Here is a 19,377-nt window from a genome sequence, read left to right as displayed (position 1 = left end):
TTGAAGCAGAGAGTTGGTGAGGGAAAAAGTCCTCCACTACCACCACCACCACACGTGTGTTGCTGGGGGTTGTGTATATGCCAGTGTTTGTCGGAGGGCATTTTTCTTCACGCCTTCGTCCGAATTCAGGGCGAGTTGGGTCGTTTTGCATGGCAACATTACAATACCACAGCAACAAACACCTTTCGACTTCTAAGCTGCTCCCATTGACCAAATGATGTCGACATAGCACCCAACGCACTGTTCCATCCGCAAACCGAATGGAGCTCTGGCGCCAACGCCCACCGTTGTCCACCGTTGCGTTGTTGCTGCAAGCGCGTCTTTGGCACGCTAGCACAGCCCCGGCGGATGTGCGAGAGCAATTTATCTCCTCAAAATGGGTAAGTGGGCCAGGGCCCTTGTGCAAAAGAACGCAGGGAACCACGGGGAAATTGCCCGTAGCAGGCATCGTGGCTCTTCAACCGCCAATGGCCGTCATGAATCAATTCTCGTAATGCTCTGGACCACCTGCGCAACGCGGCCTGCCAGGGCAGCTAGATTGAGACCCAATTCTTAGTGCATTACCTCCTCAAACAAGCGGCTAGGCATGGAAAGACTTCGCATTACTGCTTGAGATGCGCCTGTGCTCAAGTACCCCTTCGTGGTCCATCAAGTACAATCTCTTAGCACAGGAGGACTGAGCTCCTTCAACCCCCAGTTTGCTACGTTCCAGCTAGGGTCGGCACTCAGGGCATCCAGGGCAGTATCGGAACTACGGAGTACCTACACCACGACTAGGCGCAAAGCCACTGCTCCCTCATGCGAAAAGGATCTCAAGTCGTTGAAAGAGTATTGTTTGCTAGCAAGATGGCCAAACTTCTTTGGGACCAGCCATAACGCTTTCTTGTCTGGGAAAAAGGGACACTATTCCTGTGCCAAAGCTCTACCATTTCTGCCCCTCGTTCTCTTGTGCTCCCGACATGCGTTGTTCCTCTTGCCTAAGAATATTACCATTGGCGCTAGGTAATTTTGGACTTCTTGGTCCTACCAACCGTGGACCCCCTGGTCAATAACGGCTCACCCCCATCTTTGACTCCTCTCTCCCTCGCTCGTTTCCCTTGTTGTTTCTGGCTGACACCTCCTTCGATCCGCCCTTTCATTCCTTTTACCCTCCGCCTTTGCATTCGCCTCACCTCACCTCCGTCCTTCCTTTCACCTCCTCCGTCCGCCGACCTCGTCAGGTACTCCTTTCGAAGACAATCCCCTTCGGCGGCAACGACGACGACGTCTCCCTCATTTTAGACGCTGCGGTCTTCCGGCGCCGAGCTGACTCGAATCGATTCTACGAAGAGGACCTCCGGAGGCCCAGCATCCGCCAATGTATTCCTGATAAGCGATCGCACCAACAACATCGCGAAGGTCACTCATTGACCATTAACCATAGACGATTTGTCGTCGTGTCACTCTTTTACCTCCAAAATATACGCTCTAGTTACAGCACCCTGTTTGTAAAAGGTGAGCGAGTCACAGTGCATGACTGTCAAAAAGTTGGGATGAAGAGACATCAGCTTGTTTACCATCTTCGACCATACTGACGTTGTGTTCGTCATTATAGCATCCACTCATTGACATATATGTCAAGTACACTCGTTCATCAAATTGACCTGACAAACGTGAGTCTCGAGGCGCCGTCATCGCGACTGTCTGGGAAGGCTGGGGCTGATCGGTGTTAAGACTATCTCACATAATTGTTCATCCTTCAGTTACTGCACCAGACTACAAAGTCGCAGAATACCGTTTGGAGAACATTCACATTCGTTATAATCGCAGCGCTATCGAAGAAGTATGCATACTCGCACAATAGCAGTGGCCACCTTGGTGGCCGCGGCGTCCTTGGCTGGCGCCGTACCCGACAGACCAAAAATCTACTTTCCGAGGCAGGTGAAACGACAATTCACAAACCACACCATATCGACCACTGATCCAGCCAAGGGGCCAGACCCCGAAACTACGACATCTTCGTCGGGAGACGGCTTCTCATTCTCCGATTTCCTCTCTAGTCTGACTGGAGGCGAAACGACCTCTTCTACAGCATCCTCCGCAGCCTCAGGGACCTCGACCCAATCCGCTTCCACTCCGGACACGACTATTGTCAGCACCATCTTGGTCACGCCTACCATCGCTTCGGGGACCACAGAGGTGACGACTGAAGGTGCAGCCACAACTACAGAGAGCACAGGGGCAACAGGGGATTCGACTGCAACCGCGGAAACCACTGCGGCAAGTGTGGGGTCTACATCTGTGCCGGACATCATCGTGTTACCGACTTTGAGCCTCGGAGTTTCTACGACGTCAGCCTCGACCTCTGAGACGACGGCGACAACGACAGCAGCCTCTGACGCAACAACGGTTTCAACGACCTCTAATACACCCACAGAAACGACAGCACCAACTGCTGAAGGGACGACTGCAACACGAACCACGGAAGCAACAACGGAACCTGCAACATCAACCGCGGCAGAGGTAACAGGAACCTCTGATGCGACAGCGAAGCCGGCAACGTCGACAGGAGCGATCAGCGCACCGGGAACCACTGAAGCAACGACGACACCAACTGGAAACACCCAAGACACGATTGCAACGGACAGCACGACCAATGACACGACGGACGGCACGACAGCGGTTGACACTGTAGTTGATACGTTAAGCGCCGCCGTGGCTCCAGCGACAGACGCTACATCTACTCCTGCGACCCAGATCGACGCCTCAACTCTGCCTGAGACTGTGGTAACCTCATCCTCTGGAATTTTACTGGCGCCAACTGGTGTGGTGACACCTACGTCTTCTTCACCCGCGTCTTCTTCACCCACGTCTTCTTCATCCACGTCTGGTATCATTCCGGTGCTGAGCGGCGCCGTTTCGGCACTTGGCAGCGATGTACTCGGAGGTGTAACCAGTATTCTCGCGGATGTGACCAGTGAACTTCTTCCGTCAGCGACAGCCAACGTTACGGATATTGCAACTGGAACCGGAATTACAACCGGGACTGGAACGGGTACAACTGTTGCAACGAGCATCGATTCCCCGTCGGCAATCAGCACAGGTACCAGTAGCTCGTCTAATGGCGTGCTGTCAAGTCTCTTGTCCACTTTGCTACCAACGACCATCTTGCCCACGACTATCCTGCCAACCTCGAGCTTCTCAGGCACAGCTCCCAAAAGCACCGATTCCCCGTTGGCAACCAGCACAGGCACCACTAGCTCGTCTAATGGCGTGCTGTCAAGTCTTTTGTCCACTTTGCTCCCAACGACTATTCTGCCCACGACTATCCTGCCAACCACGAGCTTTCCAGGCACAGCTCCCACAAACACGCTTACTTCTGAGGGTAACCCGCTGACCTCGCTTATCCCCACGACTATCCTGCCAACCACGAGCTTTCCAGGCACAGCTCCCACAAACACGCCTACTTCTGAGGGTAACCCGCTGACCTCGCTTATCCCCACGTCCATCTTGCCTACCGCCACGGGTACTGGTGTTCCGTCTCTCACCTCGAGCAGCTCAGATGCCCCAACCATCTCGACTGGCCCAGTTGTAAACGTTACCGAGTCGTCTACCACTTTGCCCCCTACTGACACGGCCACGGTGCCACCCACCCTGACGTCGTCCCTGCCAGGCAGCGAGATTCCCACTAATACCACCGATGTAACCACCAGTACAACCGCCGATATAACCGCGTCTGAGTCCTCTGCCCCGCCTGTCACCAACTCGACCATGCCTGCTGAAACGTCGAGTGTCCCCGTTGCCACGTCCAGCCTTCCCGCCACAAGCGTGACCACGGGCGATGCTACTGTGTCGGTGAACAGCACCACTGTTCCCGAGACCTCCACTGAAGTCCCCCCCACCAGCACGTTACCGACCAGCACGTTGCCGCTCACTACTCACTCTACTCCCCCGCCCAAGACGACTACAACAGCGGCTCCGACATTCACCAGTATTCCCGCCACGGCCACCATCACCGACTCTGAATCGTGGCTTCCGTCCACCATTATCATTCAGCCCTCATCGATGAAGGTCAGCACTGGTGGACTTGCTCCAACCTCCTCGCCGACGGGCATTCCCAGCGGACTACCTAGAGCCATCACTCCGTATGATACTGTCCCAGAGCAACCCCCCAACACCACGCTGGCGCAGATCTCGTTCCTCTACGGCATGAATTATGCTTGGCTCGTACAGCAGCCTATGGCTGCTGCCCAGCTCTTCTCGCTGCTTCCTCAGGCTCTTGGCTTCGGACAAGGGTTCGATCCCTCTGAGGCTGTTATGCTCAGGATTGTTCCGTATGACACCACTTCGCAGTTAGGTTACATCACGTCGCAGGCCCTCATCTATGTTCCCACCCTGGCATTTGACACGCTGAGGTTGGATTACAAAATTCCTTCGGCGCGACTGTACCAGAATCCTGCGCCATTGATTTCCAACATGACAAGCCAAATCAATCCTGCCATCGACATTATCCCTGGTTCTGGATTGGGAGATGTAGGTACTGTCTCGACAGACCCATCGAACCCAACGTCGACGGGCAACAGCAACAACGATGCGTTTGGAACGGGCGACACATCTGGTGACCAGACGGCTTCCCAAAAGGGGACGACGGCTGCTATTGCCGTGGGAGCTGCCTCCCTTGCTGGTGCTTACGGCGCGGCCATGTTCATCATTGCCCGCCGATACAAGCGCAAGAAGCAGAGACATCAACGGTCCAGTTCGGTTGCTTCTCCCTCGGAGATGCGCCAGAGGGGCAGTCCGGCCATGATGGGTGGTGCGCTCCTCAGCCGCGACTTCACGGCAGGTAGTTACGGAGGTGTCGCGCCCAACACGCGCCACAGCCAGGGCAGCGGAAGGAGTGGCATGAACAACTCGGGCCGCACCGCCTTCATTTCGGCGCCAGTTGCAGCTGAGAATTCTCTCGGCTGGAACTGAACGTAAAGACGTATACGACCTGCACGCGGCCATTATTTCGTCTTGATTTTTCTTAAACTTCGATACCCCTCCTGGAGGCCCTCTGTGCGACTCTGGTATAGATGGCATCGCCAACGGCCACCAGGAAATGCTACCAATACGAGCATCCCGCTCAGGTTTTCTTGTTCATTATCCTTCTAGCAAGGCGGAGTTTTTTCTTCGTGATTGAAAAGCTGCACTGCAAATACTATCTAACCATGTTCATCATCTTCAGATGGTCGCGCCCACCTTTTTGCTGGCTCGACCCGGGATGACTTGGCCATTTTTTTTAATTCTTTATTTTATACGGGGATCCGGGGGTGTTCTGGGGCCGGGTTTGCAGTCGGCCCACTGGGAAAGAGGCGCCTCCGGGGGGGGGAGGAGAGTGGAATGAAAAAGACTCGAAAAAGGGGGCTGGGTCGGGCTCACGGCGGCGCTGCTGTGCATGGTCGTGGTACTGAATGTACAATAACGCTGGGCAGCCATGTTTCATTGGAGAGAGTGTATGAACATGGGTTAAAGGAGCTGAGACGTATTTGTGATAATGGCGCGCAGCCCTTTAGAGCCATTTGTGTAATGCCTTCATATACAATGAATAGACGAGAAAGAATCTGCCTAACCGTGAGCTGGAAGCAAGCGAGATGGACCATGTTCCTACTTCGTCTGTGTTCCTAGGTAATTTCACTTTTGAAAGCATCGTGTCATGGTTCGTTTCAGCCGTAGTTCTATGAGTAAGGTACTTGAGCAAGAAGGCTTGATTGGTCCTGTCTACCTGAGCCTCATTGATCCATGACCCGACAACTTGGCGAAGCTGCGAAGCATAACGGGGTATGAATGGTTATTGCGATGCGAATCCCACTGTAACATGCAAACAATGTGAATTTCCAACATGGGTAACGCTCTGACGCCTCTCGAATTGAGAGCCCTGATTACTGTTTTCGGCTGGGATCTGCGAGAACGGGGCCTGGCTTTGGGCCACCGCCGACCAACAGCAGCAGCACCACGACCACCGCTTCTTGTGCAACCACATACGAAGTACCCACCAAGCCTAGGTACCGCTCGCTCGACCGATCGACTAAGGTAGGGGAATTTCACTCTGGATCGTCACCACATTCTCCGACTCACTTCGGATATTGGTTGAAACATGATTGTAGTAATTTCATTTGAGCAATTGATATCGGGTAAAAGAAGGTGAGCTTCGATCCCGTAGGTTTGACCAATTTCCCGAACACGCAGCCAGCCAATCATGACAGCTGAAGAAACGGTCGTCGCGGGCGGCGCCAACCAAGAGAGCGGTTCCTACGTGTCTTCGGAGGATGATGGTCATACGTCAGCGTCGTTTTCTACGCCTGGAAGCGGCAGTGGGAGCAACGACTCGGACTGTGGAGGGGAAGGCCGCGGTCGCCGCCAGCAGCGGGATCAGAAGGGAGAGGACGGCGAAGAGGGGTGGGGGGAGAGTATTCCGCTTGTGCAGAGCCACCCCCACGGTCTCGGGATTGGTTCTGCTGGAGGTGTTTTCGATGATGAGGATGAAAATGCTGTTGATGACGCCTACAGTTACGAACTCCAGGACCTTGGCGCCGCGGGGAAATGGTACCACGACGCAGTCGCCGACGAACGACAGTATGGCGACCATGTTCCTGTGGCTGGTTCGAGCTCTCGAAGCAGGCGGCTGAGCCAGAGCACTGTCGCTAGCTTCCAGCTGTACACGCCTGACGAGGAGCAGGCCGTTGTGCGTAAGCTGGACAGGAAGCTGGTGCTGTTCTTGGCGCTTTGTTACATGGTATCTTTTCTAGACCGATCCAGTAGGTCATCTGAGTCTCTATCTGGTGGTTTATCGCCTGCATCAATTCCTGTTCTTTGCTTGGGGGTAACATGGCAATTGCGACTCGTGGGCTGGCCGATAACTAACTGACTAATTATGCAGATATCGGCAATGCGCGCATCGCTGGCATGGAAGCCGATCTACAGACTCGGCCACCAAGGAGCGAGTGGTATGAGTGGTCGCTTACGGCATTCTATGTTGCCTACATCGCGTTTGAGTGGATGAGCTTGCTGTGGAGGATTATACCCGCGCATATCTTTGTAAGTCCGGAGTTGGCTGCCTGAAATAAAGGAGTACTGATGAACGTAAATCTGTAGGTTTCGATGATCGTGCTCTCATGGGGCCTGACGGCGTCACTGCAGTCAGTGGCTACGTCGTATCCCGTTCTCATATTTTTGCGGACTTTGTTAGGGATTGGTGAAGCGTAAGAAATCCTGATCAGTGTAACGCTCTTTCTTACCCCGTACAAGGCAAAACTCGCCCAGCCAAATCGGAGAGTTGCTTAGCACACAGTGTTTTGTCCGAATACACACATGATTTTGTCGACGAGAAGATACTGACCCTACGATGCTCTAGAGCTTTCACCGGCGTGCCATTCTACCTCTCCTTTTTCTACAAACGAACCGAGTTAGCATTTCGAACAGCCATTTTTATATCAGGTGAGATTCTTCTTGGAGTACTTGATACCGTGATGGGATGAACATAGAAATGCCCCGACGGAAGAAACAGGCATTACTTCCGTCTCTCAACGGGTCTTGCTGTTGCTAGAAAGAGTAGCATAAAGCGGAAGTGATTCCGGTTGATTCCCTACGTATTAGCATGCCACTTTGTTTTAAATGTACACTCTAGGATTTCATCGCTTACCTGTTGCTCTAGCCGCACCACTTGCCACTACCTTTGCCTCATCCCTCGCCTGGCTTATCCTCAAAGTAGGCGAATCTGGTCCCATCGCGCCCTGGCGCCTCCTCTTCCTGCTTGAGGGCTTTCCGTCTGTCATAATAGCCACCCTCGCCTGGACCATTATCCCAGACTCGCCCCAGGCCGCCCGCTACCTGACCGACCGCGAGAAGAGAGTCGCCAAGCTCCGCCTCCGCCATGAGAAGCCGCAACGGCGTAAGAGCTCCTCCGATCAGACCAAGTCATCATCAGGTCTAAAGACCAAAGATGTCCTATCCGTCTTCGCCGACCCGAAGGCCTGGATCATGGCCGTCATGTTCTTCCTGTCGAACATGGCTTATGCCTCCCTTCCCGTCTTTCTGCCTACTATCTTACGGGAGATGGGACATACTGCCCTAGAATCCCAAGCCCTCAGCGTCCCGCCATACCTTATCTCTTTCGGGACGGTCCTACTCACAGCCCATCTATCCGACCGGAGACAGTCCCGTACTTTCTTCCTCGTCATCCACGCGCTTGCCTCAGCGGCAGGATACGCGGTCCTGGCCCTTGCCCGGCCCTGAACCTGGGCCCTATACTCAGATACCTGGCCGTCTACCCAGCTGCGATAGGGTTCTTCAATGTCGTTGTGCTCATTATTGCGTGGAGCATCAATAACCAGCCTTCGGAGAGCAGACAAGGCGGTGGGTTTGCGCTGTTGCAGGTCGTGGGACAGTGCGGGCCGCTGGTGGGGGTGAGGTTGTATCCCAAGAGCGCAGCGCCGTATTATGAGAAGGGGATGACAATTTGTGCCGGGGCTATGTTAGGGGTGGCGGTTCTGGCGGTTTCTTTGAGATTTGTTCTGGTGTGGCAGAATTGGAGGTTGGATAGGAAGGAGAAGGGGATGGGGGGAAACGATACGGAAGAGGTTATGGGATTGGTCGGCAAGAAGAAGGGCGAGAGGAGGGGATTTAGGTTTATGCTTTGAGAATGAGAGGGGCCACTTTTGTGGGATATATGTTTGGCTTCAATTAAAAGCAGAGGAAAATCTCGTTTTGGATTGCATACCTTCGATAAATAAGGGTATGCTCGCTAAAACCACCCATGTTCGAATCATGGGTTGACAGAAGGTGTGTAGTACATGCCCAGCTCAGATCATGTCGATCGTATAGACCTTTGCAGACTCACGTCCTATTGGTATCTCCTCTATGCCAGGTGGTTTTGTTAAGCTGTATGCTACCTGGGACCCACGTCCTCATATACTTCCATCGTGTCCGGCTTTTGAGTGAGCCTTATTCTCTACCTCCATTCGCACACGGAGGCCACTGCCGTCACGTCCCGAACCAGCCCTTGCGCAATTTCTCTTCATTTGGTTCCCGCATTGATATTGACCCGGCCGGAACTCGGGTTCCAGGATCGACAGGTCGCTTTGGTCGCATTCTGCCGCCAAGGTGCCAATTATGACGGCTTCATTCTCACAGCCTCATCTCGGTGCCCCCTTGTTTGCGAGTCTTTAGCGTCTATCCGGGGAAACTGCTTCGCTATGGAACACTACGTGCCACCCGGCAGCAAGACTGAGGATGAGTACAAACAGCGCCTTACGAATATGCACCACTGATTTATCGTTTGAGGGAAACCAATAATAGGTGCACTGGGATGAATCTTGGCATGATGGAGGTGTGTAAGACGGTCGCGCTGCCTGACTTTGAAGTTGGCAGATCCGGATAGGGTTGGGAGAATTCGGAATAGTACGTTTCCCAAACAGACTGGAATAGAGACCAGGATACAGAAGAGGGCAGGTATGGAGCTTAAAAATGAGTTGAGTGGTGGGACACTTACTACAAGGTTTTGCTTGTTTTGGACACATACAACACAAACAGTTCGTTTGACCGAGTAGAATACTTATCTAGCTTAGATTGCTTCCTCTCAAAATACCTGACTTTTGTATAATCGATAGACAGCAGACATACAACTTCCATGCTCCTCACTAGAACCCGATGGCCGACTTTGAGGTCAGGCAAGCAAGCTCAAGTTCGAGAACGGACGGCGTGTTAAGGCGTAGTGGCTCGAACGAGAGGCGGAGAGTACGGCTCCCCCGTTGAGTCGGTATACGCGAATCATCATGTAAATTGAAGAGTAAAAGTGTTCATGGAGTACTGTCACCTCCGTCCGGTGGAAGAATGCCCACTGGTGTTCAACATCGGCAAATCACCGGGGCTTGCGGAGATTAGGTTAGCCCTGGTCAGTCATAATTAGCGCGTCGGAAGTTCAATCTTAACACGGCCGGCAACTCTGTTATCTCACTTTTGTGACGACACCTTCACCAATCTTTCGTTTCCCTCCATGACTTCCACCAAGTTCAAGCTGACAACCCAGCCTCCCGAACATTCATCGCGTCGTAATCTTTGACATTTCGTCTGCCCATCTTATCAATCACAGACTGTGCCATTCGATATAGCACAGTCAAACCAATCCCTCCACCCCAGTTCTTTCCACTCTACTTTATGCACCGAGAGCTTCCTGAGACTTCACACCAGTTTCAAGAGCAAAACCCCTTATCCTCCTCCCACCCCTCTCACCAACATGGCTTTCATCAGCTTCACCAGCGCCAGCAAGGTGGCACTGCCCAAGATCCTCTGCGGCACCGCGCTCGAAGCGCGTCGCCCCAGTCCGTCCCAAGCACCTCTAACGCGTACATCCCCGGTGTCGCTGCCCAACAGCTCGATGCGCGACTACGTGGATTGAAAGTTGGCCAGTTGAAGACTCCTGGCGCGCGAATCTCTCAATATGAGAACGCATTGACTCCCTCAACACCAAGACAAGCACTGGGTTTCAAGGTCATTAAACGCGCCGACGCCAGTGAGGATGGCGTGCAGCTATTGGACTTTCCCAATGGTTCGTGACCTCTGACTTCGTACTGTTTTTCTGGTATTTAGTAACGCTAACTTGCATGCAGAAATCCTGACTCACATCCTATCGCACTTGCACCCTGACTCCCACGCATCCGTCGCGCTGGTATCCAAGCGACTCTATTCACTTGTGACGACTTCCCATGCGTGGCGTATGGCCTTCCAGCGGTACTTCCCAGGACAAGATGCTTTGGAGGTGACCGACAAGGCGAATGGGAAGGTCGACGATGTAGATTCCGAGTTCATACGATCTGAAGTCCGGTACTTCAGCCGACTGACGGCTCGTGCATCCTGGCGTAGCGAGTATCTCCTTCGCACCCGCCTCTTGAGAAGCCTAGCCAGAGGTAAACCAGGCTCGTCCTCTGGCGGCATCGGAACTTCCTCCCGGTCATCGCCATCTGGCAAGAAGGCCAACGCCGTCTTGACGTACAACTCTAAGCTTCCGTCCATGGTCACGAATTTGCATGCCACGTTCGTTTCTACTGGGAAGAAGCCACCGCGAGTCATCCACGGTGCTGCGGACATGTGCGTTGGAAGCGCTTCTGATCCCACGAGTGGCAAGGTCGAGAAATGGGGCCTAGACGATCCATTTGCCTTCGCTCAGCTTGACGAAGTTGTGCCTCAACTCCTGCCCTATGGAGTGGGAGAGGGACCTGCTGCTGTTCCGAACGTTATGGATGTCAGCCAGGTGTATGGTGTTGTCGGTGGAGAAGGCTTCCCAGGAGGTCGAGTTTTCTACCGCCCAGCTAGTGAGTTCAGGGGCAAGTACCTTGTGCAGGAACAGAACGTGATAGAAGCGCATCCTGACATACCCAAGATCCCCGAGCTCTCGGAAGGGGTCTGCTCGGTCTGGATTGCCAAGTCTCCTGCGGTTCCGTCACTGACCCAGTCAATGGTGGGAATGATGACTGGCTCTACTCTGGGCGTGGTTACTGCCTATGCTCTTGGTTTCGACCCATCTGGGCCTCGTTACACAAGTGGCGAAATTAGTGCGCGCTGGGTATTAAGTCCTGGTGTACCCATCATCGCTATCAAGGTGGACGAAAGCTACAGCCAGAAGAGAAATGCAGCTGGCCGCGTTTGGGCCGTTGCTTTGAATGCCCTCGGTGAAGTGTTCTACTTGAACTCAACACCGACACCACTCGCTATGAAGTCCAAATCCGACAGCAGTGTTAGATGCGCGTGGTATTCTGGACGCTCAGCCTACTGGCACCTGGTCGAGCCCACACGCCGCCAGGCCCGTCCTGGTGATTTTGACAAAAACGCTGTCCGCGGAGCGTATTCGCCGAGATCCCCTTCGAATGCGATGAATCTCAAACGAGATCAAATGGTTGCGGAAGCTCGAGAGATAGAGAAGTTTCTACGCTACAAGCCGGTCCACTTCCGAAAGGTTTGCAGCGGCTGGGATATGCGTCGGAGGCTCGAGGTCGACTTCGCCAGCGATGACACCCATGGAGCAGGTGAGGCCATCTTTGTGATCGACTGCGGGCTGGAGGAAGACCAAAAACCTGCCGTAACTCGATTCACTCGAGATGTTGCCAGCCGCAAACAACCAGGTGCTGCATCAAATTCCGTACCGCCACCAGTTGTCGAGGAACTACCTGTCCCTTCTCTGTTTGGGGGCGGGAATCCTGAGCCTACTTTGACTGACACACCTGCTTCACCTTTCGCAACGCAAGCCTTGCCGAGGCCAGGCTTGCAAAATCCCAATGCTGAAACGAACTCGCGTACTCAAGGAATGGATGAATGGCATCAAACGACATTTTTGTTGAAGGAATGCGACCATGCTGGGATCACTACCAGCAGCACCGACATGTCGCTTTACGGACTGATGACATCGTTCGAAGATCCCTTGATTGGTGGCACCAACCGTCCGCCCAGTGCACCAGCAACCACTACAGATCAATGTCCATTGGATATCCCTGGGAGGCGGGCTAGGATGCTGGGCATCGGGACTAATTCCGGGCTCGTCATGCTTTGGAATATGCGAGAAGGCCATGCTAGCGCAGGTGTGCAACCTGTTCGAATCCTCCAGACAGAGTCTCCTGCAATATCTTGCATAGCTCTATCTGCCTTGTACCTCGTCCACGGTGGGAGTGACGGCCTAGTGCAAGCCTGGGATCCCCTGGGATCAACCTTGGATCCAATCAGAACTCTCAGCTCACGGTCAGGTCGAATTCCTCGACACATGATCTCTGCTAATCCGGCTCTGGGCAATATCAATTTCTCTGCCGCTGGGGCTATCGTTCTTGATCCCGACCCGACCGTCCTTCGTGGGATCGTGTCATTCGGCACGTTCGTGCGTTACTGGGCATATAGCTCTTCAGGGCAGCCAGCTGGCCGGAAACGTCGCTTGCGCCACTCTGACGTTCACGGGCGCGTGAGCAGCCGCCGGCAGGGAGGTGGAGTGAAAGGCTACATTGCGGCCGAGGCTGAAGAGCTTCGACTTGAGCAGGAACTAAAGTCCCGGGAGCAAGCACATCTGCGATCGCGCTTTGGTGTTGGCCTCGGTGATCTCACTGAAGAGGAGGCTATACGCTACGCTGAAATGGTTTCTCAGGAGGCATACCTGCTTCACGAACAACGTCGAACCAGTGCCAGTGACACTGGCTCCGCGGCAGATTGTGACACGACTTCGGCTACTGGCAGCTTGGACACTATGACACCGGATCCCAGTGTAACGGGCCTCAGCCCGCCTGTGGCGAGCTCGAGTGCCATCGTCAATGTGCCAGACGAGGAAAGTAACTACGAGCTCCAAATCCAGCAGGCTATCCGACTTTCTTTGATGGAAGGAGTGAACGACATAGGCCAGTCTCCCAGAACAAACAGCTCTGGAGACTACGAGTTCCCTATTGTACCGAAAGGGAAACGTGACAAATTCTCTCCATCTAGTTCGCCGCCCTCGAGTCACACGCCCATGGTGCAGCGGGCTGAGTATAGCTCCATGGTGGCTAGTCCCTCCGAGGAGGACGCCGAGCTCGAGTTGGCAATGAGACTCAGTCTTGCTGAAGCGGAAAGTCAACAGTTCAGCAGTGTCGGCCTGGGAGTTCAGGATGATGAGTTCCCGGCGCTAAATGGCTTCGGGAAAGGCAAAGGAAAAGCAATCTAAGGAGATATTTGCCAGGGAGGTGTGAACTGGGTTCTCCGGTTACAGTTTTCAATTCGAGATGCCCGACATTATTTGTTCGTTTCATACCCTGAGCGTTGATGTTTTTAAATTCTCGAGAGTTCAATGCTATTCGTCTTGGTCAATAGCTAAATGCAAAACTTCGTTCAACGCAACATTACCTGAGTTCAGTGTCTGACAAGCTATTTGGGCCCCACAACGGGCCCCACGGTAGACTCGGCCGAAACCTGATATCTGGTATGATCTGGTATGCGGTTGAACCATTCCTACTTGGGCCCCTAACGAAGGATGACTACAACGACGATGGTTGGCTATTTGGTAGCGCAAAGGATTGGAACTATGGTTTGCCAGAACTATGAACTAGTCTGTAGACCCATTTACTGTGTAACAACATGAGTTCCATGTGGTGAAATTCCTGCCATGAAAGCTCCCTAGGTGATTTCAACGATACATCTAAGCCTGCGCTGTAGAAGAAACATTGGCGCCTTTGGTTTTCTGTTTTATTGCTATTACCATGCAAACTCGCTCGTCATCATATCCCTTGTACGAAAATATCTCGGCCCCACCGCCACAAACCTGTTCATGCTCATCCTCCGGTCCCGCCAGTCGCTGCCCCGGCCCCGGTGAAGTTCGAGCAATGATGCGACTACGGAGGTTTGGGCCTCGCGCCGACGCCCATCCGGTCCTTGGCTCCCGCCATTGCCGAGTCGTTGATCTTGACTTCTCAGCGCCCAGTGTAGTTGGTTCTGCTCGTGCTTGGTGCGCCGACGCTGGTGCCGATTAGCTCGAGGATCCGCTTGATAGTCTACAGTAGTCATCGACGAGTTCTATGGATTCTAGTTCCAAGAATGTTGAATCATAAGGGATCGTTCGTTGGTCGTGGTGTTTGAGAAAGTCGCACGTACGAGCCTCTTGACCTTGGGTGGCGGCCAGTTTCGAGATTCAACTGCGACAGGTCGGCGCATCCCCCAGGTAGATCCTAGTAACGGCCGGTATGCATCTCTTGGAGTGGATTATTAGGAAGCAGGGTAAACCTTATTTAAGCATGGTATCCTCTGGTGACGAGAGCGCGGCCTGAATAACGAGGGCTCCCCGCTACCGTATATCGAGGTGGGCGTGCAACAGCAGCAGTGGCACGACTTACCTCCAAAATATAGTACAGCCTCTCAAGTCACCGCCTGGCATCGAGCAAGCCAAAGCCAGTTATGGGGGAAGGGAGAAAATTTTGACATCTTATCAACTAGATGAGCGGCGCAGGTCTCTGAAGAAGAAGACTGGGGTTGATGCAAAGCGCATAGCTTTGCAGACCATGCTTCGTTCGCGTAGGTGACAAACTGGCAGTCAATGTAACGTGATTTCTCAACTTTCTTGAGTAAATTGACCTATAGCAGCTCGCTAGGTAGCATACGTACATACTTCCAGTTGGAATACGCAACGGTGTGGAGCCCACAGCAACGTATACCCAAAGAGGCCATAACGTCCCTCACTCCGCATATCCCGTCGAGATTATGTCTCGAGGTGAGGAGGTCGATGCTCGTGACTCTGCTTGGGCCCCCATTGTGCAAAACGAATAGACCATGTCTGTTCTTCCAGACCGCTGCCTACCACGTGCCCCTCGACACCGCGAAATCAAGACAATGTTTATTGACGGTCCTTCCGTCCAAGGACCGACCTGTATGCCCTAGATATCATCCTCTGTATGATTTCCAAAACTCCGTCCCTGGTATATATGTGTATGTAAAACGAGTCAAATATACATGTATAGAAATTGCGTTGAGCAGTTTGTCAGTGTAAAGTATGTGCAGTAAATGCGACCATATGTGTAACGGAGTCATCACTCATCCTCCCAACTGAACCGTTTTTCAGCTGGTTGGGGAATATGGACAAGGTCACCGCCATCGATGCGGCCTGCTGCGGCATTATCGCCAAAGGTGCCGCCAAAGGTGCCTTGCCGTGCTGCTTCCTCTTCGACGGTGTAGTTGCTTCCGAGCGTGTCGGCACCGGCTGACTCTCGGCGGGACTCCGCAGCGGATGGTATCGTCGGCAAGGCGAGTGTGTTCGTGTCCGGTGTCATGAGTCGAGGAATTGAGGACTGCCGCGGTAAGCGGACATAATTTGGAAGCGGGCCAAGACACACGAAGTTCGATGAGTCGATGGGTGTACGTTGCATGGCGGGTGATGGAAGCGTCAGTGGCGCCGTTGGATATGTCGGTGATGCGCTTGATGATGCCGAGAGGCTCAGTGAGCGATGGCCCAGATTATAGGGCGAGACAGGAGATATCGGAGAGTGTGATGCGGAGTTGGACCGAGGAAATGGATAGTTTGGCGGCATGAACGTCATTGGCGATGGGATATCCGGTATTCCATTCAACCAGTCTCCATGAGGAGTATAGGGTGACATTGGAGAGGGTAGTGAATGAGTAAAGTTGTCGTAGGTTGGTGTCGACACTGGCGAAGGATTTTGGATTGCCACGTGATCCGAAGATCGATAGTAAGCCACGGGACTCATGTCATTATGACTCTTACCTGGCTCATCTAGCGGGTGAGTTGGCGGCGTGTACTCGGGTACAGGCCCTTGAAGCTGCCTAGTCATTTTCCGCCGAGCCAGCTCATACGTACTGGCGCTGTGTGTTTCCTCGGTCCCCAACTCCGTCGTGCCATTGATTGACGTGGCATCAGTCGCGTCCAGTTCCACCGGTTCGCTCGGTACTGGCAATTCATACCGAGCATGACTCCCGTCGGTCCCGACTTCGACTGGCTGCCTGTTGCTACCATCAACCTCGTGGGCATTCCTCTTGTCACCGCTCCTCCGTGGTACTCTTTTCGTGAGCCTCGCCAGGAACCTCGCAACTGGACTTCTTGGCGGATAGGGCTCCATAGAGGAGCCCCTCTCCTTCAGCTCCTCGTCCACGTCTTGCGCCCTTATCTTATGTTTCTTTCTCCTGCACATCCACCAGACCATCAGGATGATGACAATCCCGATCAAGAAAGCACCAGCAACGATTCCGCCTATCTGACGCTTGGTCACCCCCGCTCGTCCTTCGTTAGTTTCTGCCGCTCCTGGATAAGGACTGTTGTTTGCCGGATTGATTGTCACAATGGACGTATTCCTCTTCGGGTTATCGGGGAACAAAGCCTGATGAATAGAATATGTGCTCGTTTCATAATTCGTGATGATGTATGCCTCTTGCAGAAACGTCCTTCCGATGATGACTGAGCTACCATTAGTGGCTCGTTTCAGGGGAAAGTAAGGGATTGCAGCATCGCCGTAGTTGAAAAGATTCATGAAGGGATAACGAAGCGTCTGGCGGAAAGCATTTGCTGAGATGGTTATGTTGATAACTCCTGGAACGTTGAGCGGCTGCCCAAAGTTATCTCGATTATCGGTACTGGACAGAGTGAATACGAACGAAACGTCGGGTTGTGAGAAATTCTCGAACACAGCATTGTCAGAGAACAAATACAAGCCAAACGACTCGTTCCAAGTCAATTTGAGCGCATCAGCAAATCGATCACAGATTGCCGTTGGCAGCCACAAGTAGGGAGTGGAGCTGTCGACGAGTGCCGTGAGGGATTCATTGAACGGCAACAGCTGCAGTGAAGTAGAGGACCAGTTAGTGGGAGCTTTGTCCAGGCTTGTTACCGATGCAGTGATACCCCTGACGAGAACTTCAGGCAGTCTTGTGCTAGAGTTCAAGCTGAACGTGGTGCTGTGAGGGACGAAGCGGTTTTCGTCATATCCGCCAAGCGTGAGAGAGAGTGGCGTGCCCCATTGTCCACCTGTTCAGTGTTAGCCGCCATACCCGAAGCCCTTATCTTAAGTTGACGCTCACCGTAATACGCCCCAGCAGTATAACCGTAGCTGTGACTCGGGATGACGCCATCCTGCTCGACAAGAGAGGATATGGGGGCCGGCACCACTACACTTCCAAACCGGCCAGGGGTGATGCCTAGACCGAAGAAGCCGGTGTAATAATCGGTGTCGTTTATGCCCGCTACAACCTGCTTCTGGAATGTGGTCTGCCATCGTTTCACACTATCGTACACAACAATGGTTTCCATCGCGTACTCGCCATTGCCCCCAAGCCCCAGATACTCCAGACCTAGTTGCCAGGCGCCGAGGGGCGACCAACTGTTTGATGCGCTAATGTTGAAAACGTTGCCCCGCGCCGCTGTGCAAAGTGCGCCTAGGTTGGTATAAGGTTAGAATTCTGGATGTTTGCTGCATATCCCTTGCGTCGGCAGTTACGTACTCGGCCCACAGCCACTATCCTCTATAACCCAGATTTCGGACAGACTTGTGCTCACAGTGACGTCGACTTGTTGCGCTGGCTCTCCGACGAAAAGACTGAAAGCCGACCAATTGCCATCGATCCCATACCTATATCCATGTTAACCTGCTATCCATGCCCGTCAAAGACTGCTCGTCGTACCACTTCAGAGATGGCTCAATCCATAGAGCGTCGGGATTGGCAAGCACCATACGAGACAGCAGAAGGAATCCGGGCAGCGACGATGCCGTAAAATGTGTTGACAACATGTTAGCAAGTTGGTCGTACCTCGCGGCGGTCGAACACGCAGACCCGGGTTACCAATGCGCTTTGAAAGCCTTCATAGGGCTATCGTCGGCAATAATCCATTGAGTCGAAATAGTTGGAGACGGTAGACGACCGCCGCACCTTGCATATGTCGTTCGGTAACATTCGATGCGCAGATTTCCAACAACGGCGTCCCCAAACCTGTCACGATGGTCGCGGTAGGCGTAAACAAGGCAAGAACTGATAGTGATATTGGAGGGGACCAGAAAGCGAAATTCCAGCTCCTAGCGACCCGTCTTTGTCGAGCAGGGCAGTTGCTGGGTACGACACGGCCCATATTTCAGAGGAGCTGCAGATTTGGAGACCGAGGATGCCGTTTGGGGAACCAGGGACCCTGGATTACCTGGCCAGGTGGTCGCCAGGGGTATGTGACCCCCGCTGCGGTGCAGTCTTGAGGCACCTTCGGGGCATAAACTACTCGAGCTTAAATATACTCCAATAGGACGGGTGCGACCAGCCAAGCCCGCTACTGTTAGGTGGTCGGTCGATTCTGGATTCCCCATTTCATTCCCTGCCGAAGCTGCGTGAAATTGAAATTGTCTTCGAAACCTTCAATGAACCTTGCCATGATGAATCTCCTCGTCTGACGGGTACGCAAGATTAGTGTAGTCTGCGATTAGTACCGGCTCGCCACTGCGTGCTGCTCAACTGTACCAGTCTCATGGCGTTGCAAGTAACTAGCAGGAGCTAGATGAATTGCCCTTAAGCACACACAACCCGCTGCCAGTCATCAACGCCATGGGAACGTAAGGGTTCTACAGACAGTGTCTCTCTTCAATTCGGACTTGGGGTGTGGGGGTCGGACTCTCAGGTCCTTCGGCTATTGAGCCTGTCACGACTCCTGTCACGATTCATGGCCTGCTCGCCTGACTGATCTTGCCATTTCTCGCCGCTAGACTACATGAATTCCCGTGATGCGATGCCACGATGCGTGGCACTTAGTAGCAGGTCTAGCCTCTAGGCACGCCACACACGAAGTGAGTTGGCGGCGGGCGGAAAGGCTGGCCGACATAACTCGGTGCACGAGGTGAATGGAGTTTGCGACGGCGAGTAGGATCGTCTCAAGATTATTGT

The 19,377-nt window shown here is 53.3% G+C and overlaps 4 protein-coding genes across 4 annotated transcripts; 3 read left to right on the top strand and 1 right to left on the bottom strand.

The window, feature by feature from the left end:
- Positions 1–3,597: 3,597 nt before the first annotated feature.
- BCR38DRAFT_342441 (uncharacterized protein) lies at positions 3,598–4,953 on the top strand (the record flags this gene model as incomplete). The annotated part of the gene is made up of 1 exon (XM_040855949.1): positions 3,598–4,953. A coding segment is annotated over one exon (1,356 nt), but the record flags the coding sequence as incomplete, so codon positions are not given.
- A 1,036-nt stretch (positions 4,954–5,989) lies between these two features.
- On the top strand, positions 5,990–8,657 carry BCR38DRAFT_465633 (major facilitator superfamily domain-containing protein; the record flags this gene model as incomplete). The annotated part of the gene is made up of 7 exons (XM_040862706.1): positions 5,990–6,051; positions 6,126–6,776; positions 6,899–7,056; positions 7,114–7,220; positions 7,373–7,455; positions 7,673–8,174; positions 8,273–8,657. The coding sequence occupies exons 2-7, from the start codon at positions 6,218–6,220 to the stop codon at positions 8,655–8,657; spliced, it is 1,794 nt and encodes a 597-aa protein (XP_040716226.1). The 5' UTR covers positions 5,990–6,051; positions 6,126–6,217.
- Positions 8,658–10,173: 1,516 nt separating this feature from the next.
- BCR38DRAFT_340950 (uncharacterized protein) lies at positions 10,174–13,687 on the top strand (the record flags this gene model as incomplete). Its single annotated transcript, XM_040855826.1, has 2 exons — positions 10,174–10,564; positions 10,626–13,687. 2 exons carry the CDS (start codon positions 10,174–10,176, stop codon positions 13,685–13,687), a joined length of 3,453 nt encoding a protein of 1,150 aa, XP_040716225.1.
- A 1,364-nt stretch (positions 13,688–15,051) lies between these two features.
- On the bottom strand, positions 15,052–18,697 carry BCR38DRAFT_431785 (aspartic peptidase domain-containing protein). Its single transcript, XM_040860128.1, has 4 exons — positions 18,139–18,697; positions 17,959–18,086; positions 17,539–17,892; positions 15,052–17,485 (listed from the first exon to the last, which is right to left on the bottom strand). Exons 1-4 carry the CDS (start codon positions 18,243–18,245, stop codon positions 15,540–15,542), a joined length of 2,535 nt encoding a protein of 844 aa, XP_040716224.1. The 5' UTR covers positions 18,246–18,697; the 3' UTR covers positions 15,052–15,539.
- Between the last annotated feature and the right edge of the window lie 680 nt (positions 18,698–19,377).

This window comes from Pseudomassariella vexata, assembly GCF_002105095.1.
Source record: "Pseudomassariella vexata strain CBS 129021 chromosome Unknown BCR38scaffold_6, whole genome shotgun sequence".
Taxonomy (NCBI): domain Eukaryota; kingdom Fungi; phylum Ascomycota; class Sordariomycetes; order Amphisphaeriales; family Pseudomassariaceae; genus Pseudomassariella; species Pseudomassariella vexata.
This window is presented reverse-complemented; position numbering and strand designations above follow the sequence as displayed.